General features: G+C 42.0%; 1 protein-coding gene across 3 annotated transcripts in view; it reads left to right on the top strand.

The window, feature by feature from the left end:
• Positions 1 to 26634, top strand: part of RBFOX1 (RNA binding fox-1 homolog 1) — a 358536-nt gene that overhangs the window by 5845 nt on the left and 326057 nt on the right. Inside the window, exon 1 of one of the 3 annotated variants that reach the window (XM_058570101.1) lies at positions 20767 to 20853. The exons of the other annotated variants lie outside the window; for them this stretch is intronic. Coding sequence (XP_058426084.1) covers positions 20767 to 20853 — 87 coding nt within the window. Of the gene's footprint in view, positions 1 to 20766; positions 20854 to 26634 lie in introns of those variants that run through there. 3 annotated transcript variants of the gene reach the window in all.

Genomic DNA, 26634 nt, shown 5'->3' with positions numbered 1-26634 from the left:
TCTCTTGTTAATCTATTTTTCTTATATTTGTTAAGTACCAGGCAGTTTACAGAGCACTTTTGGTGTGCTCCTTCTGACTCGTTAGACTGTAGGTGACATAATGGCACAGACTTCTCCATTCTGTTTGTTACTCTACCCACAATGCCTAGAATAATGTAATACATGTAATATGTAGTAGTTGGTCAATAAAAAAAATTGAGAAATGAATGAATACATTTGGACTTTCTAGAACCTTATAGGCAAAGGGAGGCAGTTATTGCCACTGCTTTTTACAGATATATATGATGACACACTCAATCACTTATTCATTCTTTCATCTGGCCATGCACAACTTTGTTTCCACATTCAATCATTTATTCATTCTTTCATTTGGCTGTGGAAAACATTGTTTCCACATTCAGTCATTTATTCATTTTTCGTTTGGCCATGCAAAACATTATTTCCAGGCCTTGAGAATATTGCAGCAAATCAGTTAGGAAAGGTCCCCGCCACGATGGAGCTGGCATTCCAGTAAAAGAATAGATGATGCAAAAGAAAGTGAATCAAGAAGATGTTTTCAGATTGTGGACAGTGCTGTGCAGGAAACAAGCAGGGTGGTGGGATAAGAATAAGGCGGTGTAGGTTGTTGGACTTTATCTGATGGGTGGGTCAGCGTGGGTTTCACTGAAGGAGGTAATGATTTTCCTGACTGGAGGATAAGAGAGCATTAGGCATGTGAAGGGTTGAGAAGGGTGTTACAGGAGTGGAGAAGGGCAAGTGCATACGCCTCATCTGCAGAAGAGCGTGGATGAGGCCAAGAGGCCTAGGGAGGTGGTAAGTGATGGAATCGAGTCACGTGTCGAGAGTTAGTCTCTGTGATAGAGCGTAGGATTTCTGTTGTCCTCTGGGGCCACATCGAAATGAGGAGAGTGGAAAGGAGAAAGGATGGGAATGAATGTCCTTCACATAAATGAGAGAAAACCATTCCTGAGTTGTGGAGAAACCCATGGGACATGTGGAAACTGGTTTGGGGGTCGGAGGTAGAGAGAGGTTTTGATGGAAGTCGTAAGAGAGACATTAATTGCGGAACACCAAGAGTCCTGTTGGTATCTTCTGTCAAAACCTTAGCAAGGTGCTTACACAGTAGGCTTATTACGTTGAAAATAATGAACGTGGTCCAAAGTTTCTCAAATTTCAGTCATTCAAGCATCCCCTTCATAGTTTGTACCAATCCACTCATCAACACAGTTGATATGTACTTGATATTTTTAAAATTAACTTATATTTTGAACGTAAAAGTAGACTTGCCCAAACCAAAAATAAATACATAAGTAAATGCCACAGAACCACAGCTGTGATATTATTTTTTCCAGTATACATTGAAATATTTATTTATTCATTCATTCCATGTTTATTGAACTCCTATCAGGTATCAGCTGCTCTTCTAGATTTTCTCAATAAACAAAGCAAAGACCCTGTCCTCATGGAGGGTCCATTACCTTGTTCATCTACGTGCTGTCTTATGAACCATCAATGTAATACCACAGTTTGGTTAACATTGGCTTGGTCCATTGGGTTTCCTGGGAATCCCCTTCCATGTCTGGCCTGGAATCGCTCATTCTTCCCCGACCCAATTTGCAAAGAGTAAGACTCTAGTTATCTTCCCTGTGTCACCTCTTCTCCCCTCTGCCAGGGCAGCAGTCAGAATACACAGTAAAGGAAAATAGCCAAATATTTAACATCTACAGCATGTGGGGCTGTGAGATGATGGAGCTGGGGAGAGGGTGCTGTGGGCTCTAACACTCGACCAGGCTCTAGGTGAGGGACAGTCTCACCCTGTTTTGATCCTGTTCTGTATGTTGTGTTTAAACATGCACAGAATCAAAATTAGGAATTGGAGCCAGAGTGAAAATCATTCAAAATGTTAGTGTGTGTTCCTAGGGATGTAAAGACTTTTTTTTTTTTTTTTTCCTTTGCAGCTATGGAACAAAGTACAGGCAGCTGTAGGATTTAAGTGCCTCAGATTTCCCAGTACTGATGAGTAAATGCACAAAAGGTTTAGTCTTAATGAGCCTTTTCTTTTTTGGCGTTTGATGTTTGCCCAGGATTCACCTTGAGCACTAGATTCCCCTTATCAAAAACAACAGCAAATATCCCCTCTCTTCCCTTTGGTAGTTCTGCTTTCCATTGCTCTGCCTGAATCCAGGCATGGTGCGAGCTCTGCTCTTCTGCGAGGGTGAGAGCTGAGGTGTCCCCTCAGCAGAGTCTTTCCTTAGCAGTAGGCAATATTGGCATCTAAAACCAGAATGAATGGTGAGGTCCACATTTTGCAGCCTCCAACTGTCCATCTCAACAATCTTATAAAATTCAGTTGAGAAACCTGCACCATTTTAGAGCCACTTGGTGTCAACTCCCCCAGAAGCATAGTTTAAAAAAATATTGGTGTCTCTGGAGTTGTATATAGGACAGAAGTCATGAGCCAAAGGCTTAATCCCAAATCTGTTATTTAATCAGCTGGTCCAACTGGATTGAGCAAGTTGCTTTTACTTGATTTGGGGCTTTATGCTTCTTCAGAAAAATAGGGATAAGAATAACCATTTCATACTGTTTTCTGTAAGGTTAATTATTATACAGATGAAAAGACTTAGCACAGTGCCTGGGACACAGTAAGCAGCCAATAGACATTTGTTAAAGAAAAGAAAGAATAAATGAATGAATGAGTGTGTTCAAGAAAAGCAGCATTGGTTTATCGAAGATTATCATAAATTTTTATTTTCCATTTCTCCCAAATCGATGTGATATATGCCCCCACAGCCTGCCAAGGACACAGACACAAGGAATGTGGGGCTCTGTCACAGGTTCCTTGGTCCCTCCACCCTGTTCTGGGTCTCTGCTCCCTCCTCCTCCTGTCAACTGTCAATCCTGCTGGTGGTGTTGGATTATAATGTGGCTGCACAGCTCAATTAATGCTCTGTGACAGGAGGGGGGAAAATAAAAATTGTCTTGCTCTTGTCAGTAGCAAAGTTATTTACTCTCAAAAGCTGACAAAATCACGCTGTAAGGGCTTCATTTATTTCTATTCAGAATGTCATTATTCTGTGATGCAGGGGACTAGGGTACAAGTCGAAGTTTATTCCTGTAAGCTTTAATATGGCGAATGCCTGCTAAAGTGCAGATGGCCACCTGGGAGAGTCTGGGGGAGTCCTCTGGGGCTTGGTGGTGCCTGCGTACTTGGCACTGACGCCTGGGCAAATGCCCCAGTTTCAGGATGGACTGACTGTGCGGCTGACACGTGCATTTTCAGGCCCTGGTCCTGTCGTACAAGAGGGAGCCTGTGTCCTGCTGCCGCCTGATCATTTGTCCTCTTCATTCCGAAGCCAAAGAACAAGACGTGGGACTGCTAGTTTCACATCACTCTTCATCTGGGCCACTCCTGGAATTTCTGGAAACGCCAAAGTACCTCCTGCAAATGACTTCACTCTGGATCTATCTGTTGTCTCTACCCAAACTCTCTGACAGGCTCTCTCATGCAATTAATCTGTATAAAACTATGCAATTTTTTTTTTTTTGCTTCCTTCCTTTCTTCCATTTTTTTTTTTTTTTTTTTTTTTTTTGGTTTGCAATGAACAGTTAAAATCGGAAGGGTTGAGTCAAGCAATTCTTTTCTTCGTGGTGCAATGGTAGAACCTTCCACTGGGGGTCTCCATTTAGAACATGTGACCCGGGATTCTTGAGAACTCTCTTTCTTCTTTTTCTTTTTTCTTTCGTCTCCTTTTGGTTCCATTCAAAAAGTGAGACTCCCTTGTAAGCAGTAGGGGATGCCGCGTGTAAGATCATTTAGGTAACTGGAGGATCCAGCTGTCCTCAACAACGATGATGATCATAATAAAATAACGAAAATCATGAAATAATCAATAACTTTTATGGAGTGCTAGGTGACAAGCACACGACTAAGCACTTTCACGTGGATTACCTCATTTAATCCCCCACAAAAGGCCTCCAGGGGGTTGATGTGAACCATTTTGTGTTTTAGATGCAGATCTGAGGTGGGCAGGTAGAAGAGCTGATATTTAAAACCAGACTGTTTCCCTCCGGAACCGACACTTATCATGTTATTCTGCACTGTCCCGTTGGCCCCCGCCTGGCCACACAGGCCTCTGGATCTGCATGATTCACCCAGGCTTCTGCTAGGCCATCGCTGTGGAAAAACAGCTCCATCTAACTGAGTCCTCATGTCTTTTTTCTTTAAAGGCAAAAACTTGTCCAAAAGGGAACAAGTCAGGAGATCTTTCAACTTTGCAGCTTTTTGTGATTTTATTTTTAAGTCATTATGGTTATTGTTGGATAAATTACAACACACAGTGAGGCTGTTGGACTTGGGGAGGGTGAGAGGAAGGAGGAGAGGGAGGCTGATGGGAATCGTCCGCTCCAGAATGATGGAGTGTGTTTCTCCGCAGCCACTTCCAACCCCCAAATCCCCGTTGTGCTGAGGAGCTCTCCAACGAACACAGGAAATGCAGTCACTGCCCGGCACCGTATTAATGATTTATACACCCGGCATCACTGCTTTTGTTCACTTGCGGGGCCTGGTCGTGTTAATAAAGGAATTTCTGGGAGCGGGGTCCTGGCTTGCCATGCTGTTTCGCTCAATGCAGTGCAGGCTGCTTCATAAATCAAAAGAATTTAGTGCTTTACAACCTTCCTGAGCTTCTGAGATCTTGTGTGCGTGCATGCGTGTGTGTGCATGTGTGTGTGTGTGGGGTGTGTGTTTAATCAGATTCACCTGGGGACATTTTCGTTGCCTTTCTATAAAGAATGAATGAAGGAGGGATGCGATCTATCTTAGGTGTTTCAGGGTTGATTGGTTTGTTTCACAGTGGCATCACGGCCCTATTTGTTTCCCATTTGGTGTTTATGCTTTATGGTGTTGTCTGTGAAAATGGGCTGACACCATTTTATTAGCATAAAGAGATGCAGATCACATTAGAATCCCCCTTCCTTCCATATCATCAAAAACAGCAGACAAGAGAGACGGCGAGTATACTGTAAGCAGCATCACGGTTCCCTACAAGCCAATAGGAGCATCATGTGCTCTTTAAACAATGGGATTTCTGAGGCTTTCAAAAATTTTCTCAATTATTCACGGAAAAAGAATTCTGCTTTGTTTTGAAAATGAGTGAGGACATTTATTTTATGAATTGAGAATTCTGGATCCAAGAAACTTTCTCTTGTCTAGTAAGCCATCAAAAGCTGATTTTAACCTCAGCTTTTCTTTTTCTAATTGAAAGAAAAATGATATAATCAAATGGCATATTTGGAACCCTCAATTCCTCTTTCAAAGTATCTGCAAAGAAAAGCCCTGGATTTCTTTGGATTGCACTTGTATTCTCCTAATTATATCATGCATTTCATTTTGTGTGTGGTTATATTTCTTCCCCTATAGAACTGAGAACGAAAAACTGAAAGAAATCTGAGTAGGAATTTGAGGGAAAAAAACAGAATATTTAGAAAATTAGGATGATACTTTAAATATTTTATCCAACAGGACTATTTTTTTGTAAGGTGAAATCTTGATTTTAGGAAATGTGTCTGACTTCAAAAAAGATATGTAAGGCTTTTAGGAAATAAACATGTCAATTTAGCAGAATTCCTAAATAACGCATGAACAAATGCATGGAAAGACAAATGAATAAAGCCCCCACTGACCCCCACTCAAACCAGGGCTTGAATTTCTTTTATAAACATGAAAGTTTTGGCTACCTGGTTCTTATTAACATTTATGCTTATGAGAAAATTAAAAATGTCAGCAGTCATGAAATCGAAACAAATATTTACTTGAGAAGATTACCTTTTACAGCCCTTGTCTTCCTGAAAAGTGAAGGACAGAATGTATCTGTTTATATAAGTAAATAAAGAATGTTATAAAAATTTTTCATCACAGGAAATATGATACAGCATTTTCTACTAAGAAAGCAGGTGTCCAGCGAATGCAGTTTACACTTATATTGTACTGATTTCTGTGTTTGCATTTGTCCTCTGTTCTATGAATCCGTGAGTGTCTCATTGGCTTTAATTATGTCCAAGAGGCACAAGACAGCAGTCAACATCTGCTCTATTGTTTACTTGGTTTACATATAGCTTTGATGGGTTATTAAACAATCTATTTTTCCAACCGAAAACAGAGAAACCAGCCGAACCCATATTATGGCATTTTGTAAAGCCCCATTATGCAATTAGCACTTGGGGTTTGGGCAACGCTGGTGACTCACCCAAACAAACATCCCTTGCTTCTGATAGCTCTTCTTGGCTTTGTGAAAAATATCAATTTCCCAAAAACTGAAATCACATTTCCTCCTTCATCATGTAGCATGCCAAGAAGATGATGTGTTAATATGAGGGATGGATCCTTCACTTTTTGTATCAGAAAAAGAGCAACTCTCCAAAATAATGATGTCTTTAATTCAAGCCAGCAATTATGTATTACATAAGACAACTGTCAGCTCAAACAGGAGACAGACTTTTGAGAGTTTATCTGATACTATCAGAGAAGAGAAATGCTATGTTTTTAACCATTTGTAGAATGTTCCCCATACTTCATGATCTATTTATGAAAGACTTATCGAGTCGTCTATAGCGAAGTGTGTGACACCCACTATGATTAAATCAGACCTCATCTCCTCACTTAAGTAATTGGTTAATAATTAATTCACTCGCTCCTTCATTCAACAAATATTTATTTAGCCTCTGCTCTGCCTCAGAAATTGGGTTTGTCACCGAGGATACATAGACAAGGAAACCAACTTTATTTTCCTTCATGGAGCTTAGAAGTTTGTGGGGGAGACGGGTAATAAGCAAGTGATCATCATGTAAATCTATATTGCAAGTTGTGATAAATGTTCTGAAAGAAAAGAAGAGGAGTCCACAGAAAATGGGAAGGTTGGGTTCAGGAGAGAAGGAAACTGTCTCTGAGGAAGTGACATTGAAGCTGAGGTGAAGTAGGGGTCGGGCAGAGAGGTGGGGATGGGGTGGAGAAGGCCACTCCTACTGAGGCAGAGAGGATGTGTAATGGTTGTCTCATGCTGGGCTGATCTCTGGGGACTGAGAAAAGGCCAGGGAACATGGGGTACAGTGCAACGGGGTAAAGGAGGCAGAGAGGGGCCAGAAACCACTGGGTTTGGAAGCACTGGTATGGGGGGTGGATTTTATTCCAAGAGGAGTAAAAAGGGAAAAAATAACACTGAGGAGCTTTAAGCAAGGGGGGAAATATGATTGAGTTTAGCATTTAAAAAGACCAGTTTGGCTGTTCTGTGGAGAATCGATTGGAGGGGGACAAGATCAAAAGCAGGGGCTCAGATAGGAGGCCATGGCAATAATTCAAGTTCAAGATGATGGTCGCTTGGTCTGGGAGTTGACAGAAGATATGGACAGGAGTGAAAGTTTTGAAAAACAAGCCTGATATTCTTTGTGACACCACTCCATCCACCACAGCTGGTGGTCAACCAAAGGAGAACAAGTGTAACACACTGGAGGGGCCATCTGTGGGCTTTGGTGAGGATGGGAGCATCTCAGGAGGTGGTGACCTGTGGTGTGTGGGGCTTCACCAAAGAGAATTACAGGCCAGCCTCAGCACATCTCAGGCCAAAGCTCCCTGGATGTTACTTGGCCAAGAGCTCAGAATCTCAGCGGTTGGTCTGGCGTGTTGTTTGGTTGCAGGGTTACCACACACAAAGTTATACCCCAGCTCGGTGGGGTGATCTCTCCCATGTTAGCTACAGACTTCTAATATGGTAGATGAGAAGGTGAGAGACAGTTTGATGAAATGTCCAGTGGGCAATGACCCCTCCACCACCTCTGGTCAAGGGAGCACAGGAGTTAAATGCATTCTTGTCGGTGTCAGGCAAAACTGGCATTGAGTCTTAGAAACATTGTGAATTTTATGGACTTCTGACCAGCCACATGGGCATGTCTCTTAACTCTCTAAAGCTTAGTGTCTACAATGGCAAAATAGAGGTAACAGCAGGATCAGTAACATAGGGCTGTTATGAGCATGACATGGGATTGTTTATATAGCACCCAGCACAGCTCCGGCAAATGGAAAAAGCCAGTAAATGCCTTTACTCTTGGTAGTGGTGGTGGAGGTGCTGGTGCTGGTAGTGGTGCTGCTGGTGGTGGTGGCGATGGTGGTGCTGGTGGTGCTGGTGGTAGTGATGGTGGTTGTATTGGTGGTGATGGTAGAGATGCTGGTGGTGCTGGTGATGGTAGAGGTGGTGACAGTGGTGTTGGTGGAGGTGCTGGTGATAGTGGTGGTGCTGCTGATGGTGGAGACGGTGGTGGAGATGTGGTGATAGTAGAGGTGGTGATGATGATCTTTAGTGATGACAGTGATGCTGCTTAGAATGCGGCATGGTAGAGTAGCTCCACACATGAGTACCTGAATATAGATTTGGTTCAGATCTGCCACTTTTCGTCTTGTGTGCCCATTGACAAGTTACTTAACCAACCTTTCTTTGTTTCAGTTTTCTCATCTTTAAAATGAGGATGATGACGTTCATTGTTGGTCAATATGATGACTAAAGAATTAATATTGGTGAAAAAAAATAGCACAGCGTTTGTTCTAATAAACTCTCCAATGAACGTAGAGTATTTCTTAAATAACAAACCAGTGCAGAATGCAGCCTTAAAAAAAAAAGTACCTAGTGGCTTCTGGTCTGCTTCTTTAGTCTCGATTTTGCTTTTCATAGCGGGCAGGAAGGCCATCTTCCTCTTTCCTCCACTGCCAGACCCACCCTCATCTCTCCATGTGTTCAGAGTATAACAGGTGTGTGGTGAGCTGGAGTTCTGGCAGAGTGCAACATGAAAAAGACTCCCAGTAATTATAAAAATAACAACGAGAGCTGCTTAGCGAGGTAGGCAGATGAGCGCACCACTAGCCAGAATGATAAATAGCGCCTGCAAATGTTAGGTCCCAGTGGGAGTGTGGGAACATATGGGGATAAACCACACTAAAAGTTGGGCATCATTGGTAAGTTTTAAGCGGTTAAGGAAGGCCACTCTAGCGCCAAGTTTTTTTTTTTTTTTTTTTCTTTTTTTATCCTAATTTTAAATCCTTCAGTTCCCTTTTGTCCCTTTGTTCTATTTTGGTCCTAAAAGGAGCATTCATCTTTGAGGCCAGCCACACAGTCTCCAAGGAAGTGAGGTCTGGGTGGTAATTCCAAAACAAACGGCCACACTGGAATCTGTGAATTTCCTAACTGAACTCTATTCAGTATTGTTGCAGGAGATGGAAACGAACACAGTCGATATTTTGTGGAATGCCGACTTATTGAGTTCAGATCTGCAAGAGGTGGGTGTGCAGAAAAACAAGCACCTAGAAACCAACCAGCCCAATCAGTTTATAAGCATTTGTAGAAGAGACAAACAGCTCTCCCTGCCAAACGTTATTTAAAAAGAAGATGTGGACTGTGGTGGGTTGATTTCAGGTCAGTGTTTCTGTGTCTGGATCTGAATATAGTTGGGAGATTGTGCAACCTGTGTTGTCATGGCTCTGCAGCAGTGGGATTTCTCTGGAAGGACAGTTAGGAATTTTTGTTCACCACTCATGCAGTTTTGCCTAGGACTCGCGTAGAAGAGGTCTCAGCATAGGGGCAAGGTTTATAGTGTTGGCACCTGAGTGTTGGTGCAGACTCTTTAGCAGGTTTCCAGGATTCCTTCCTTAGCAAATGCATCAACATCCTTGGTAATGCAAAGCATGCAGAGGAAAGGAAATATGATTTGGAATCAGATAGATGTGGCTCTGGCTACTTAGCCCTTTCACTTAACTAGCCACGAATGACGTAAACTTTCTGAGTTATACTATCTTGTCCGTAGAATGGGGCTATTATGAGCACCAACACCAACGAATTGTTAAAAGACTAGATGAGTTAGAGTCTTTGAAGTATTTAGAATGGTGTTTGGCACTTAGAAAGTTCTATAAAAGTGTTTGATAAAAAAAAAATATATAAGCAAAAGTATCTTCCATAACTTCCTTATATGGAAGTTTCCTATATGTGTGTATGTGTATCTACCATTCTTATCATCACTATTGAATTCATCCAGAACCTATTAGTTGCAAGGGACAGAAATCCAACTCAAACTAGTTTAAGCAAATATGAGGATTTATTGATTCATGAAACTGAAATGTTTGGGGCCAACCAGTGGTAAGTGAGTAGTCATTTAAATGCCCAGCATTTGTGTAAATCGAGATGGTCATGCTATAGTGTAACCACCATGAATAAAGCTCACACACATAAAAGTGGACTCAAGCCCAAAGAATATTTCAATTGCATTGCTACATTATTTAGAGGACTCTCCACAACAACCCTATAAGGAGAGTATTATTGCCTCCAAATTTATAAGTTAACTAATTGAGATTCAGAGAGGTTAAGTAACTTGCCCAGAACAACAGACCCAGGAATTGTCAGAGTCAGATTTGAACCTAAGCTTAGTAGTTTCCAGGATCTGAGTTTTTAGCCAATATGCTACATTGCTATTATAATAAAAAATAAGATTGATTTTTATTAGTCGACTAGAGACCAGAAGAAATATATGTTTTTTAAATGTGTCTTTCCTGGAGGGGCAGCATAGCAGCAGAATACGAACCTGACACTGGAGCCAGATTCACCACTCACAGGCTGTGTGATCTTGGGCAAGTTATTTAACCTCTCTGTGCTTCAGGTTCCCTATCCCTGTACAAGGATATCCCTACACAAGGATAATCACAGGACTTACTTTATAGTTGTTATGAAGATTAAATGTGTTAATACATAAAGGACTTAGAAGGTGTCTGGCAAATAATAAATGGTATATATGGTTTGTTGAAAAATATTTAAAAATAGATAGTAATGTAAGAATCAGAAAGGAAATGAGGTCACTCAGGGTGGTTCCTCTTTTGATATCCCCAGAGTGTCCCAGAAGGACACTGCTAATCTGGGAATTTGAAAAGCCCACCTGTCAGAGGCTCTCTGTTGCTACCAGCTGCCTGGCCATGACATCGTAGAGAAACCATTTGCAGTGGTCAGCCCCTTGGCTCATCCTCTCAGATGCTCAGCTGCACAGCTTGGCACAGCCTGGCTCTGGGTCTCTCCTGTCTCTGTCTTGTCTGCAAGACCAGACTGCAGGGTCTCTGAAAACACAAGTATATATTTCCTACCTCCATTCTCCCCCAGCGCTGGGTTTGGTGGGTGACCTACCCACTCATTGGTTTGATAGTATGTTCTCTGGCCTGAGGCTGGAAGTGAACACTTCAGCAGACAAAAGCTAGACCCTATTTTCGGATGATTGCTCATTATCAGACAAGAGGGCTAAGGATGCAATTGGATTTCTTCGTGTCTGACTTGTCTGACAATATGGAATGTCTTACCACCTCCCCAAATTATTTGACCTTATTGAAAAAATCACCCCTGCCAAGCTATGGCCAGACTCCTTTGAGTGGCATTTGCGTGTCCTCACAGTCATAGTGCCAGTAAGCACGTCAACATGATTCCATGTGGGAACAGTCATCTGAACTGTTACTATGAACCTGGCTCAAGGGATTCTGACTCTATCCTTTTCTTTATAAAAAAACACAGTACATATTAACTATATACTTTAAAATCTGATGGAGATTCAGAGCTCCCTCCTGGGTCTACAGATGAATTTCAGAGGGGCCATCAACTCCCTGAAATGATATGGAAATGATATGTGAGATATGTGTGGATTTTTGGGATAAGGGCAAAATTCTCAAAGTATTCCATGCATCAAAAATAAGAGTTGAGAACCACCACTTCACCCCTAGAAGAGGCATTAATATGAGAAAGAGCCAAGGACAAAACAGCCCTGGAGGTTGAGATGGTGCTTCAGCGTGACCAAGAAAGGTCCCAGGATCATCTCTTAGTGGTCCTTCTCCTGGATCACCTACCTCTGCTTTTTCTCCTCCCATGTTTACTCTTTCCTGGTGTTCCCATGTGACCAGCCCATTTCTAAGGGACTAGGACCTCCTCTTGCTTGGGAGATATTCCCCCACTTCCTGAAGACTCAGTGGAGTGGGGGATGGAGGCCAGCCCTTCTCCAGACCTTGAAGTCTTGTCTAGCTGTCTATCGGCTTTGGTTTTGTCTTCCTTTACCTCTAATGGCAGTGGTTGAGATTGAGTGAGGGGTTGAGAGTAAAGTAGCTAAGGAGGCCACTCATCTTGAGTTTAGTCCAAGCCAACTTTTCTCAGAGTACGTTAATGGTTGTTACATGCCGAAAAAGGGCTTCTCATAGGAGTTAGCAACCTAGGCTCTGCAGCCAAGGGCTCTGCAGGTCAGCGTACAGCTCTGTCATTTACTAGCTGTATTTTCTTGGCCAATTCACTTCTCCTCTCAGTGCCTCTGTTTTCTTGTCTGTAATGTAATACATTTAACAGAATCTACTTCATAGGGATGCAGAGATGATAAACTGAGTCAACACATGTGATGAAATTAGTGCAGGGCATGGCACAAATAAGCATTGAATAAATGGTAGCAACTGTGATGCTGATGCTGATGCTGATGCTAACAAAGATGCTGATGAAGAAGTAGGAGGAGGGGAGCAAGGAGAAGGAGTAAAGAACTTTGCACAGGGACTGACACATAATTAATTCTCAATAGCCAGTATTCAAATAGATAGCAAGATGGATGGATGGATGGATGGATCCCCCCCCTTAAATCAAATAAGTTTGGGAAAGTCTGGATCAAACCAAGTCAAACAGATTTCTATTTTTTTTCCTTGTAGGACTTCTTAGGTGTCTTCCTATGCTAATAGGCATCGTGAACCCTGGAGAGGGAGAGAGAACAAGCTGAATTTCTCCCACTTCTTTGGCCATGGGATTCTTTTTACCATGAAGCATCTCATGAGGCTACTACCATGCAGAGAACACTTTGGGAGATGCTAGTCCAGGCGTTTAGTCTCTATGGGGAAAAGGATGCATGAAGAGCTCAGGTGGTTCAGCCAATTCATGGGGAGTAGATGGTGTGCATGGGGTTTGGGCAAAAAGGCCCAGTTATGAGACCTGGAGACCTGTGCTATTTGGAGTGGTCTCTGTACCCAGCCCCTGCAGAGACCTGCAGCACAGAAGGCAGAAGACATACAGAGAGCACAAAGCAAAATCCAGGGGAGCAGCTGATTATTCATCCCCCATTCTGAGAGTCCCCGGGAGTATTTGTTTGTCTCAAGCAAGGTCAACAAATTCTCAAACTCAGTTGCCATTCATCCCCAGACAGGTCAGGGGTCCGTTCCTGAAGCATTGTTGATCTCAGCAGAGATGATGTACTAGGTTGATATTCTTAGATTTGCTCATTCAGCCAGTCAGTCTGGCTTTCAGAGGAGAATCAGGTCAAGAAGCGCTTAATGAACCAAGAGGAGCACGGTGCAGTGCTGCCTCTACCACTGGGGGTTCCAGTTTCTAATGAAAATCAGCAGCCTCTTCACTTACAAGACCTACTGGAATTTTGTTTGTGCATCTTCATAACCATTTTGGGGGTTGGGTCAATACTAATGGGTAAGGTGAGCTGGTGTCCCGGATTCTTTGGGTTGCTCCTGTTTCAGAGATACTATCTTCATCATCCCCTTAAACCCCCAGTGGAATTTGAAACTCTCATATTTTGTTTTCAAAACTGAATCTTCCATGTACAAAAGCCACACACACATCCTTGTTAGCCTCTCTGTCTTAGTTTTTGGTTTGGAACGTGGAAGAAGGAGGTAAGCTCCTACACAAAAAGGCACATTGCAGGTCGCGTTTGTAAACACTGTTTTATTTAACTAATCATTGGTTGAAGAGTGGAAGAGTTTTGATACTCCTGGTTTGGGGGAGGTCTGATTTGAGCCGATTTGACCCTCCAAACCAGCTGTTGTCACTATGACAACTACCAGCACCTGTTTACTGAGTGTCTGCTCTGAGCTTCAGCTAAACATGCCTGCATATTATTGTTTAAATCTCTAGACCACCTCATGAGATGTGGTTACTTAATCATATTCTTATTTTACAGATAATAAATTTGAGGCACAGAGAAGTTAAGTAATTTGCAGAAGGACACACAGCTAGCAATTGGTGGAATGTCAGGGAATGAGAGAATAGTGATGCCACAGTGAGAACTAATGCTTGCTAGGTACTTGTCATTCTTGTAAAAACTTTCCATGCATCAACTCACTTACACATATTAACTGAAACCAGTGCATAAGAGGGGTTGAGGATGTGGCTTCTCTTCCCAGGATGTGACTTCCCTGGCTGGACTGGTCCTCTGCTAAGGTTACAAATGAGGTGGTGATACCTTGGGGAGCATCTGGTCAATGACCCAGTACATCCTACCAACAGTCTATGGAAGCTTTTCCTGTGGAAGATCTTTACTCTCTGGTAATCGACTTGATGCTTCCAGCCTCCCCTCTTCCGGGAACTCACCTGTCAGTCCTTAGTATCTGGACCATAAGCATTATGTAGCATCTCAGGAAATTTCTCTTTGAGGTCCATGCTAGGTAAAGCCCTCCCATGCTCTGTTCTCACCTGCATTGGATTGGGTTTGAATGCATGTCTGGTGGTGAGTGGAGTTAATCAATTTTGGTTCAAGTTATTGCCCTAGAGTGGTCATTCATGATGATCTAGCAGACATTAGGGTCATGTAGAAGAGAAAACTGGCTCTTGGTAACCCACAAAGCACACATTTTGCTATTTAACCTCAGACAAGTCACTTAACTTCTTTGAACCTCCATCTCATCCTGTAGATGCCACAGGTGATTCTCAAGTGTCTACTGAGCATCTACTCCATGCCCAGTCCTGTGAGAAAGACAGGAAAACAAAATGATGGAGGAGGAGGTGGAAGAGATAAAATGGAAGCATACCTGGACGTGAAAAGCAGCCAGATCTTTACCATCCTGGGATAAATCACTGCTGGTCTTTCGGGGGCTTAGACAAGTAGGTCATGAGTGCTAGAGAAGGTGGCAGTGCTGCCTGGAGGACCCAGCTTGTGGTATCCGGATAGGGTGGGATGGGGTGCCCGTGCAAGCCGTCATGTGAGGGGAATAGAAGGATCAAAGGCTCCAACAGGGACCTCAGAGGAGGGTTCTTGGTGGGGCATTGAGGAGGCTGACTTGACATGAGGATGGGGATGATTGGAAGACAGTTTTACGTAAGTACATTAAAGACATTCTGAAGAAAAAGAATAAAAAAATACTAGCACTTTTTGAACACCTTCCAAGCACCAGGATCCCTGTATACAGCCTGTCAATTCATGGCAGGAGCACACCTGTGAGAAGGTACAGAGGTCCCATTTCACACCTGAGGAGACTAGGGCTGAGGGCTGAGGAGCTCATCCTAGACCCAATGTTTAAAAGGGCAACAGAGCCAAGATCCCACCCCAGCCCCTCCAACTGTGAAACTCATGCTTTTTCCACCGTGCCGAGATGCCCCCAGGTCACTTGAGATGACTTTGGAGATCTGTAGCTCTCAATTATTTGGAGACGTGTTGCTGCCACTCAGCATTACTTGCGCTTTTCCAGAACATTCATTCGGTCAGTCATTCTCTCAGCAAGCATTTTGGGAAGCTTCCTTTGTCTAGTCACCATTTTAGGCATTGGGTGAACAAAAATGAATGGGATGCTTCTTTATTTGAGCCAATCTACCTTCTATAAGGAGCAATCACACGTAAAATAATTATTATACGATGTTAAATGATTCCAGAACAGAGGTGGTGGTGCAGTTAGTTCTGCCTGGAATGGTGGGGATGGCTTTACAGAAAATGTGACATTTGACCTAGGCCAGTAGTGTTGACTTAGAAGGAAGGGAGGAAGGAAAGAAGGAAGGAGGAGAGGGTAGTTCTGCATAGCAGGCAAGTTTGCACAGTCTTGGATTCATAGAAGTGTTTGGCAAGGCAGCTTGCCAGTGTGGTTTGCAGAAACGAGTGACTTGTAGAAGCTGGGACAGTGTGTATTGAAGGATGCATCTGGAAAAGTAAAGCTGAGGAATATTGTGAAGGGCCTTAAATACTATAGGAAATTCTCTGTCCCCCAACTTGGCCTGGAAATGGGGTGGTATGAGTAATCAAATAATCTGCATAAATCCATATTAACAGATAACCACTGTTAATATCCAAAAGACAAGGAGTATAATTAATATTCTCACTGAAACACTCTGTTTTATGCTTTTGTTTTGTTTTAATTGCTGACAAGTGGTAATTGACATTTGGCTTCTTTTCAGGAAGCAGGTAAAGAATGGTGGAGATAGTCTCACGGAGAGCTCCTCATCTCTGGAGGAGGCAGATCCTTCCCAGACTTCAGTGTTGGTTCAAGGAAATCTGGCCCCAAATTTTTAGATCTACCAGTCTTTCATGAGATATTGTAGATCTAAATTTTACATGAGATGCTTCCATTTAAAAATACTATCTCTTTTTTACACAGTGCAGACAAATTCTCCTCCTCCTCCTCCTCCTCTGTGGACTGGACTTGGTCCATGAGGCTGCAGTTGGCTCTACTGGCCAACAGAATCCATAAGGCAGGAACTGGTCTTCTCTGAATGCTCCCCTCACCCAACCTCCAGCCAACACTTGTGATTCTATCCTCTTTCCTTCCCTTACATGGGCGCTTAAACTTTGGGTGGCTGCCACTTGGACGGGCTGGTCGTGGGCAGAGTAATCCTCGTGTTAGCTCTTAGGATCTGGGGAAGGAAATGCGGTATCTGACAGCAGGAGAGGAACCACTTTAATCTAGGAAAGGAAAAGAGAAGTCAGTAACTAAGAAGGGAATCTCATCATGGAAGGTAGAGAAAGATGGGAGAATTTTTGGGGGGAAGGATGAATGAGACTGAACTCGCAAAGGCTGGCTAAGAAAAAATATCTCTTGATGGAAATCCCTAACACAGGGAAAATCGACACAACTGGCAGCAAGGAGGTGACAGGAAGGACAAGAGGCAAGTGAAGAGGCAGAAGGGAACAAAAAAGGAGTATGTATTTGCCATTGTGTCAAAGTCTGACTTCCAGAAGTTTGGATAAAATTTATGCTCTATATTAAGGGTCAGCAAACCATGGCCCGTGAGCCAAACCTGGCCTATTGCCTGTTTTTGTAGGACCCTTGAGCTAAGAATGGTTTCTACACTTTGAAATGGTTGAAAAAAATAAAAAAGAAGACAGTTTCATTGATGGGTGAAAATGATGGGAAATTCAAATTTCAGCGTTCATTTACATATTGTTAACGCTTTCATTCGAAAGTGGCAGAGTTTTGAATAGTTGTAACAGAGAGCATAAGGTCGACACCTAAAATATTTATCTTCTGCCCATTTACAGAAAAAAAGCTTGCCATCCCCTGCCTGTGATGGCCAGGGTGATAACGACGCGTTGCCCTTCGTGTGAATTCCGTCCATTTTGTAGGCCTACCTATGTTTCCTGGCCACTGCCAGAACTATCTCCCTGTCCTTCACCTTATTCTTTTATTCTGCAATTTTTAAGTTCCTGAAAAATACCATGAGCTTCACAGCACATACTAGACATTGAGTAGCCAACCATTTACCATGAGCCACGTGCACCAGCTGCTGGGGAGCAGAGATACACAGAATGTGGTGCCTGCCGTTTAGTGGCGGAAATAGATCCAAGAAGAAAGAACTATAGTCTGGTAATACTAGGTGCTTTCCATTTGGGAAAAACAGAACTCGTGTTAGGAAAAAGAAGTTCTGTTTAGCAGTTATTTGTTTTTATGTTTTACTATTTCATAAAGTTATGGGGGTGGGTTTGGAACAAGCATACATTCAATTCATACAATTTCAAAAATATAACTACTACAATCATACGTGATGGCGATATATAAATATAAAATCAGAATCAGAGAAAATATGACTAACAATAGTTAGGACTGGAGGTGCTGAGGACAGGAGGATGAAAACACAGGCAGTAAAGGCCAATAAAATGGACAGAGTTGAACCTCCTATTGGGCTCCAAGCTTCCTGGCAATAAAAGTGAAAAGGGTCCCAAAACAATTAGCCCTTATTTTCAGAGAGAGCAGAAAAAGGATATTCACTACTCAGGAGCAGCAAAAGCTTTTGTATCATGGAGTTCTTAAAAGGAAATGAGAAAATATCCTCTGCAAGGGATACAGCTATATATCTATATGTCCCGTATGTAATATAGTTCTCATTTCTCTCTGATATCATTAAGTTCCTTAATAAAAACAATATATATTAATATATAGTAATAAATAGTAATATATATTATACAATATGTAGTAATAAATATAATGATCTTTTGTATTTATGTCACTGTACAGTTTCTAAAACACTCCCACAGTTTTGCTCACTGGAGCAGTATTGGGGAAGAGTAAGTGGATATTGTTACCTATATTCTGTGTTTAGGAAACTAAGAGTCTAAATGTATACGTTTCTGGCTTTCGTGACTGAATTAAATTTCCTGCCTCCTTGTCCAATGATCTTTCCGCTCTATACCACTAAAGAGACATAATTCAACCTGACCCAGGTCTTACCAAAGTAAGGGAAAGCTCTCCCCTCCTGGGAAGCTGTCTCATGGCAAAGCCACCATCCTCCCTGGTAGCTTCTCAGAAGCAGAGTGTTGAAAGACATAGTCAAAAGCTAAAGTTAGAAACAGTATCAGGCTGTTAAGTAAGAGGGGTCAACTTCCAGCTGTTACTGGAGCTTTCCGAATTGTAACAATGTGGCCACTTTGATACATGAGAATCAATTACTACAGAGAAACCTTGTCAAGATGGCTAAAATTCTGCCTTAAATAATTGAATTCTCTGCTAAACGCTGTCCACTGTCGTTATCTAGAAATGTAATTATGCAGCTAAATCAAGCAACTAAAATTAGTGTAGTGTAAAAACACCTTGGCTATCTAAAAGTGGAGGAATTGACATTTGGATTTAGAAAAAGCCAATAGTGGAATGTGTTTTGCGGTGTCTGAAGCTCTCCCAGTTTTGACAAAATCTATATCCTGTGTCCTGTTTAGACTTAGAGGTGGAACGTGGCAAGCAGATGTTTGGTTTGAAGGTGATTTTCAACGCTCCCTGGACCTTGAGGATAAGTTAAGCTGACTCACTTTGTCAGTTTTACATCCTTGCTCTCAAAATTGTGGAACTTTGAACACGCCCACATGCTTTCCTGATATGAAGATTAGAAGAGTGACGATTTGAATGTTCTCTGCACCTTCAATCTGAAGCCAATATCTGAAGTATAGATTTGTCTATACTAGCCATCAGTAAAAGAACAGGAAACACATGATAAGACTGGCTAGTAGCTTCTTGTATTGTACACATGATGTGGTGCCAAGGACTTTATTTGTCACACAACCCTCTGAGGTAGGGTCTATTATTATCTCAGTTTTCCAAATGAAACTGAGGTTCAGAGATGAAGCAACTTGCTCAACATCATACATCTAGTAAATGGGACACCCAAGTCAGTATAATTCCAATTCCCGTAATCCCATAGGAATTTATCTATTACCTTGTAACGTATCCCAGACAATTTTTTGGGTGTTTTCAAACATCAGAACAATTTCAAATACAGTCATGTGTCGCTTAACAATGGGGATCAGTTCTGAGAAATGTGTCGTCAGGCAATTCCGTCACCATGTGAACATCACAGAGTATACTTATACAAACCTAGATGGTACAGCCTACTATACACCTAGGCTCTATGGTATACGTAGACTATACCACCATTGTATATGCGGTCTGTCATTGACCAAAATGTTGCTAAGTGGTGCATGACTGTATTGGCTCGAATGTATTCTTCGTGCACAGTTTTGGTGCACGTTAGATATGCCTTTAAACTCCGGAACAGGGGGCCATCTCTTGTTAATATATTGCACACTAATATATGACAATTGAAAGCTCAAAGACAAAGAGTTTTTTTTTTTAAATGCATGTGAAGTTCTATTACAGAATGAAATACTGTAATGAGTATAGTGGCCTGGTTAGGAACTGTTCTTGTAGCCTGGCACTGCCGCTTGCAAATGTATGGCTGAGCAAACAGTTCAACTGGTGTGAGCCTCATTCCCTTTTGTTACTTGGGACTGATAATAGTACCTACTCCAGAGAGTTGTGAAAATGAAATTGTATAACACATAAATAATGTAGCTCATTCTCTGTGTATAACACATACTGCAAATATTACCAGATAGGATTATTATATATATTATAATTATTATAGATTATTTGCACAAATTGCCCCTTTAAAATTAAAACCAGAGAAAGAGAGAGAATAACAAACTAGATTGAGTATCTTCTTAGTTTCTTTTTGATCAGTACCAAGGCTGCCCACGTTAACCTACTTAAGTTTTAAGTGGCAACTTATAATCATATCAATTTACATTTTTCCGTTTTTCTCTCTAAAATGTCCCAGGCAGACTTCGTCCCTCGCCTTTTGCCCAAATTCATTAGGAAAAGCACAAATCTCATAGCCTGACCACCTCTCTCCGTCTCTTGGTCTCTCTCTCTCTCTCACTCTCTCTGAGAACTAAATTAATGAAGAGTATTTGGTTCGTCATGTTAGGCAAGCCGTTCCCAAAATAGCACCTTCCATTTTGGTAGCTTTGACTCTGCAGCTGCTGTGTCTCTTCGTCGTCTGGGAAGAAAACTTTCACATTAAGAGTTGCTGATGTGGATTTTCTTTCTTTTCTCTCTCCGCGTCGATGAGCGCTTGGCTCCTGACAGAAGCGGTTTGGCTCTTAGCTTTGTAGTTCGGAAGAAGTTGGGTCTATAGATTTTCCCCTAACTCCATTGATGTGTTGAGCTTCAGAGGGAATAATACCTTCACGTAAAGCATGTTGCCTTCTCAAGGAGTCCTCCTTCATCCCTATGGCGTGCCTATGATTGTTCCAGCAGCCCCCTACTTCCCCGGACTCATTCAGGTAATTCAAGGCCACTGCCAGCCAGCAACTTAACTCCAGAGCGCTCAGAGTAATAATTGGAATTTTTATGGTTGAGAAAGCAAACACTTTTAATACAGGAAAAAGCCTTCGTGTAGTCAGTGGGAAGACAGTAGGAAATCAAAAAGATGGATCACCCTAATCTGGCTATTGACATCTCTCATGGCTGAATAAATGGTGTAGTTGAGCTATATTTGCTTGTATTGATCTGGCTGCTGTTTAACATTCATGCTTTTGCTTCAGGAGGTTGACCACGGGGCAAAGGATTTGCTCTCCTTCCCAGCTTTCTGAGGGACTCAGTCTCCCAGAGCTGATCAGGAGGCAAAGTAACTTATCACGAGGTGACTTGGTTAAGAGCTTTAACCCAGGAAACAGAAAGAGAATGAAATATGCATTAATTCATATGTTCTCCTTCACATGGATTGTCTATTTTTATAGAAAGTTCCCCCCACCTGGGTGGAGTGGTGGCATTCAGGCAAAAAGGAACACTCTGTTGATGGTTAATTTATGAAGTTCGGAGATTATTCTAGGAATCTCATACTAGCTGTTTACATCTTAACGATGGCAAGAAAGTGGGAGATTGAAATGTGTGTTGGTTTTACGCTGAAGGTTATTAATTCTGTGCGGGGAGAATCATCGACCAATAAGATATTTTGGACTTTTTTTTCCTTATCATAAGTTTGTCTTTTTAAGCAAGCATTGGCTTCTGGGTGTATGTCTGAAGTTCTCTGTGGGAAGCTCCTGTCTACTAGTGACAAGTCTAAACATTATAGGAAACCCAGATGGTTTTTGTTGTTGTTAGTTGTTTGTTTGAGAACAACCATCCCTTTGTAATAAATTCTGTACCTCGTTTCTACAGGAGAGGAAAACTAAATATACTTAGTATGCCCTTTCCTTTCATCTCTGTGCACCGCCCTCCCCCAGCTAGATTTAAAAATTCTGCAACACCCTAGCACATTAATTAAAATTTCTGGGGAGGGTTCTGGTCAAATACCTTTTACCTCCTTTTCTGAATGTTGTTGTAACCTCTTGTAAACTGTAAGAACTTTGGTGATTTGAGCCATTCAGGGGTGATTCCAAATAATAACAAAACTTTCTACAATCCCGGATTTTTGGCCATTGCTCAGTGTGAAGGCTCCTATGTTATATGTAAGAAATAGATGGACTGCTCAGTTTGAAGGCTCGTGCCTAGAGAATGGTCCTTAACAACATGGCAATTGTTCCATTTCCTAGTGTAAGCAGGCAAGTGTGGCGTGCACGGGGTCTGAAGTCGGACTCAGTGGCTAACTGGGAGGCCTTTGCTTCTGTTGGAAACTTGGGGTGAAGGTCAGCCGTTGGAGTTTTGTCAGACCCTCTACCACCCCGTCCGATAAATAATTACAAGCAAATTGTGCCCTTCACTCTATGCTGATTGATGCTGAAATTGCTTTTGAAAGTTCTCATAAGTTCCTGTTATAGATTAAGTGCCGGTGTAGGAAAAATAACGGCACCCACTGAAATGGGTGAATGTAATCAGGCTTAATGGACTCGAGAGCTTGTTGGGAATTAAATAACTATCGATTTGCTGGAATGTTGCTGTCATTACGAAATGCCACTCTGGACATATTACCCCAGTGATAGATGAGAAGACGCACAGGCCAGCTGAGAAATTGAGGAGACCCTATTTCTTCCTCCTTTGCAGAGCATTTGAGAAGCGTATCCAGTTATTTTTGGAAGGAACAAATGATTTTGCTTGCAAATCTTAGCGTGATCATACTTTGTTTTCCCAAGTGACACCTCTGGTAACTAGTTACCCGTAAGTCAGGAAAGCAGTGCAGCGGGGAGCACTAGACCAGCTGCTGTCACATACTTCATGTTCTTCCTCTCCCACCCCCATGGAACACACTGAAATGCTGTGGACAGGCAGAGACTAGCTTTATTTCTGGCTTGCTGAGACAGTCCATGTTATTTACCCATTGGCATCGAGAAACTCAAATCACCCCATCGCAGTCATATTTGCAAGGGCAGGAAAAGCAAAGCAAAGAGAGAAAAATTGTAGCACTCACACACACACTTACCTCTCAGCTGTTGCTTCTGAGACCAGCTGTCCTGCATCCCAGCAGACTAGAGGAGCTTGCTTACCAATTCCTTGACCTTATGGGTTTCTTCCTCACTCTTTAGGATGCAGGGCCTTTTCTATAGGGAGTTAAGGTGCCACCCACACCTTAATGTCATCAGCAAGACATTAAATGATCCAAAATAGAATGTGTACTCCATCATCAGTAGTAAGTTCCCTGTGACTGGAGATGTGCGAATGAGCTGTAGTGGCCACTTGGCAGGGTTGTGGTGTTAGAGTTTGAGATTCCTCTCAAGGTCTTTCCAATCTCAAGAGCCAATGATTCTATGGCAGAAGAACTTCCTTTTCGTAATCCAAGTGCCACTTTTTTTTTAATTCATATCAGCATTGCCCTGTTTCTGTCTGCTCAGTTAAAGAAAAAATAAATAATTCACCAGACATTATAAGAGACTTTAAGAGAGCATCACGTTATCTGGCAAAGACAGTGATTGGAGGTGTTTCCTATAGATCTAGTGAAGTTACTCACCAGGGTCTTTTGTTCCAGAAGTAGATTGAATAGTTAATACTGACCCCACCTGCCTTTCCCTAGGAAAGCCAGAATCCACCATATTGGATCCCCTGAACCATCATCTGATGTCTAAACTTGTTGAATACATAGCAAAGTGGATAGTTTTTCCTTCTAGCCTTGTAAAGAATTCCAGAATGACTATGGAGAATTGAGCTGAACCAGTTTCGACAGTTTCTGAGAAACAGAAGAGGAAAAGAGTAATATTACCAAGTTCATTGTATAAACATTCTTCCTTTCCCTTGGTATAGATTCCAATCTTCGTATCTTTGGAGAAAAAGAACCAATGCATGTTCTTATTGAACCTGTTTGTTTCTTCTAAATTTCCAATGATACCTTGAATGATCAATGAGTTGTCTGACTTGAGAACAAAGGAGGTCTGACAAGTCAATTGTCAATGTCAATCTTGAGTCCAGAAGCTGCCAAGAGGACTTACCCAAGCCACAGACAGTGGCCGCACAATGCCAAATGATATATCAGAACAGTGGCTTTGTAACTGACTAGTCTAGTTGGTCAGTGCTTAGGTCTAATGAGCCCATGGCTTTGAGTTGCAAGTCCAGACTTGCACCCCTCACTCTAGATATCCCTCGGACAGATACACCCTTTGACTATACATGGCTACATGATTCTCCATACTGGGACAAATAATTCCCATCTCATCCAGGTATTATAGATAACAGGTCAGAAGACTATTTTCCTAGATGGAGGACAGTGTAAACAGAGCCATATCCACCTCACCATGCATTTGTTCATTTAATTATTCATTCACTGCACACATATTCTATATCAAGCACTGCTCTAGCCACCAGAAAAACAAAAGTGACAGTCATAGCCACTGACCTAGTGGAGGAGAACACTAGATAAACACAAAACTGTAATAATACAATAAAGGCAACAGGAAAGAATGATAGGTGACCATTATTAAGTACTTGCTATGTGCCAGGCACCATGCCAAATACTTAATATATATCTCAATTTATTTTCACAATAACCCTAAAGTTGTGTGCTATTGGTCCACCTTCCCTTATCTGTAATTTTAAATTCCGAAAACTCTGAAAATCAGAGATTTTTTTGGGGAGTTTGGCACCAAAACTCATTTGGAAAGAAAATTTGACCTGAAATGATGTGTGGCTATTTATAGACTTTCTTTATCCCACTTAGTGTGAATATTCATATATTTTGCTGTGGGAATATTTATGTGTTTGATTTCAGGGTGTTGTCCCAGACCCTGCTGAGGGTGTTACGTAATCACTGTTTCCACTGAAATACCTTTCTGAAAGAGAAAATCCGAAAAAAAATCTGAATTTCAAAATGTAGGTGACCCCAAGGATCTCAGATAAGGAATCACAGTCATGCATTATGACACACCTTTTGCATATGGAGAACCTGAAACTGACACTAAGAGAAAAGTAACTTACTCAAGGTCATAAGGAATGTCAGCGACAGAGCTGAGATTTGGACCAGATCTGTGAGACCAGAGCCCTCCCTCTTAACCATCAATCTACTGTTGAGGTGTATCCATGGGAGTGCATATGAAAACACAGGAGAGGGAGTAGGTGGATGTCTCTTAGAGTAGGGAAGAAGGTGGTTCAAAAGGGAAAGGTGGCATTTGTGTTGGGCTATAAAGCATCGACAGACATTCACTGGCAAGCAAAGGAGAAAGCCCTTCCTGGCAGAACAGACAACTCGGGTGAATTCAGGCTGTTGGGTTGATACATCGAGGTACAGCTTCAGTATCTTCCTCAAGCCATTGGCACTGTGGGGTTTGACATGTTTAAACATAGGTCTCAAAAGTCAAAAGACACAGGGCAAAAGGAGCTGGGAGGAATCTCGGAAATGGAACTCCTAAGCGCTGAATCTCTGAGTGCCCCAATGGGCTCCGCCAAACCCTTCTATGAATCCAGCAGGTGAATGTTGAATTCCCTGGATCTGAGTCCTGGTCACACTTTGCCATTCTTTCTCTCTGAGACGGTAAGCTCTCTGAAGGCTGTTTTCCAACTTAAACTTCACCGAGCTACACAGTGGCAGAGAAATGCTGATTAATGCTCCTCTGACGTAGATAGCAATAGTGTAAACAAACCCTGCCCTCTAGATTTTGAAGCAGAAATCAGCATCATTGAATTTAGCAATATATTTTGTGAGTTATCTGCATACACGTATGTAGTAATACCGGGAATTATCGAAGTGTTGGTTTTAACAATGGACCAAGAGTAACCATCACTACAGAAAGGAAGAGAAAGACATAGGGAATTTGCAGGTCATTTGGATACATTTCTGGATGAACTTAAAAGAAGTAAACTTGTTTTGGTCTCTGGCTGGTGGAGCCACTTTCAGATCTTGATATTGCTGCCCTGCAATGTTATCTACATGTTTGGAGTATTTGCTGATTGGGAAAGAAATCAGAATGTACGCCTGATATAAATGCTAGTGGTGTCATTTACTTTGAGGCTGCTCCATCTTAGTCACTAAGTGACTTTTCTGTACTGCCAAAGAGGCCATGTCAACAGCAGACTAAATTAAAGAGTCAGGGAGGTGGCAAAGAGAATGTGGAGTCAAACAGGTCCAGATTGATATATTGGCTCTGGCATTTACTAAGCTTGTGGCCTTGGGCTTGTCAATTAACCTCTCCAAGGCTGTTTTCTTGGCAACGGAATAAAAGCAGGAATACCTGTCTTGCAAAGTGGTTGTGAGCTTTAAATGTGATTCATCTCTTCGGTAATTATTTATTGAGCACCTACTGTATGCCAGGATATTAACTAGGAGTTGGTCATGAGGCAGAATAGAAAACACACAAGATCTCTTTCAACACGAAGCTTCCATCCTGATATATGGGAAAGGTCTGGCACATATATATATGCACAGTAGATGTTTATTCTGTATTATTCTGGAGAGAGAGAGAGAGGTATGATAAGTGTTTATGCAGGACTCTTTTATCTGAAAGTGACAAAAATCTAATTCATATTGGTTAGAGGGAAAAAAGAAAACATCCAGTTTCAGACATAGTTGAATTCCAAGGCCCCAACAACCCAAGTGCACTCTACAGCGGTTGTCTCTGCTTGATCTTCATTCGCAAGCACACCACGTCCAAGAGGTGGCAAAGATGATCCAAGCTTACATCCAACCCATCTTAGCCAGTCTCTTT

This window comes from Diceros bicornis, chromosome 26 (assembly GCF_020826845.1).
Source record: "Diceros bicornis minor isolate mBicDic1 chromosome 26, mDicBic1.mat.cur, whole genome shotgun sequence".
In the NCBI taxonomy this organism is placed as follows: Eukaryota; Metazoa; Chordata; class Mammalia; order Perissodactyla; family Rhinocerotidae; genus Diceros; species Diceros bicornis.
This window is presented reverse-complemented; position numbering and strand designations above follow the sequence as displayed.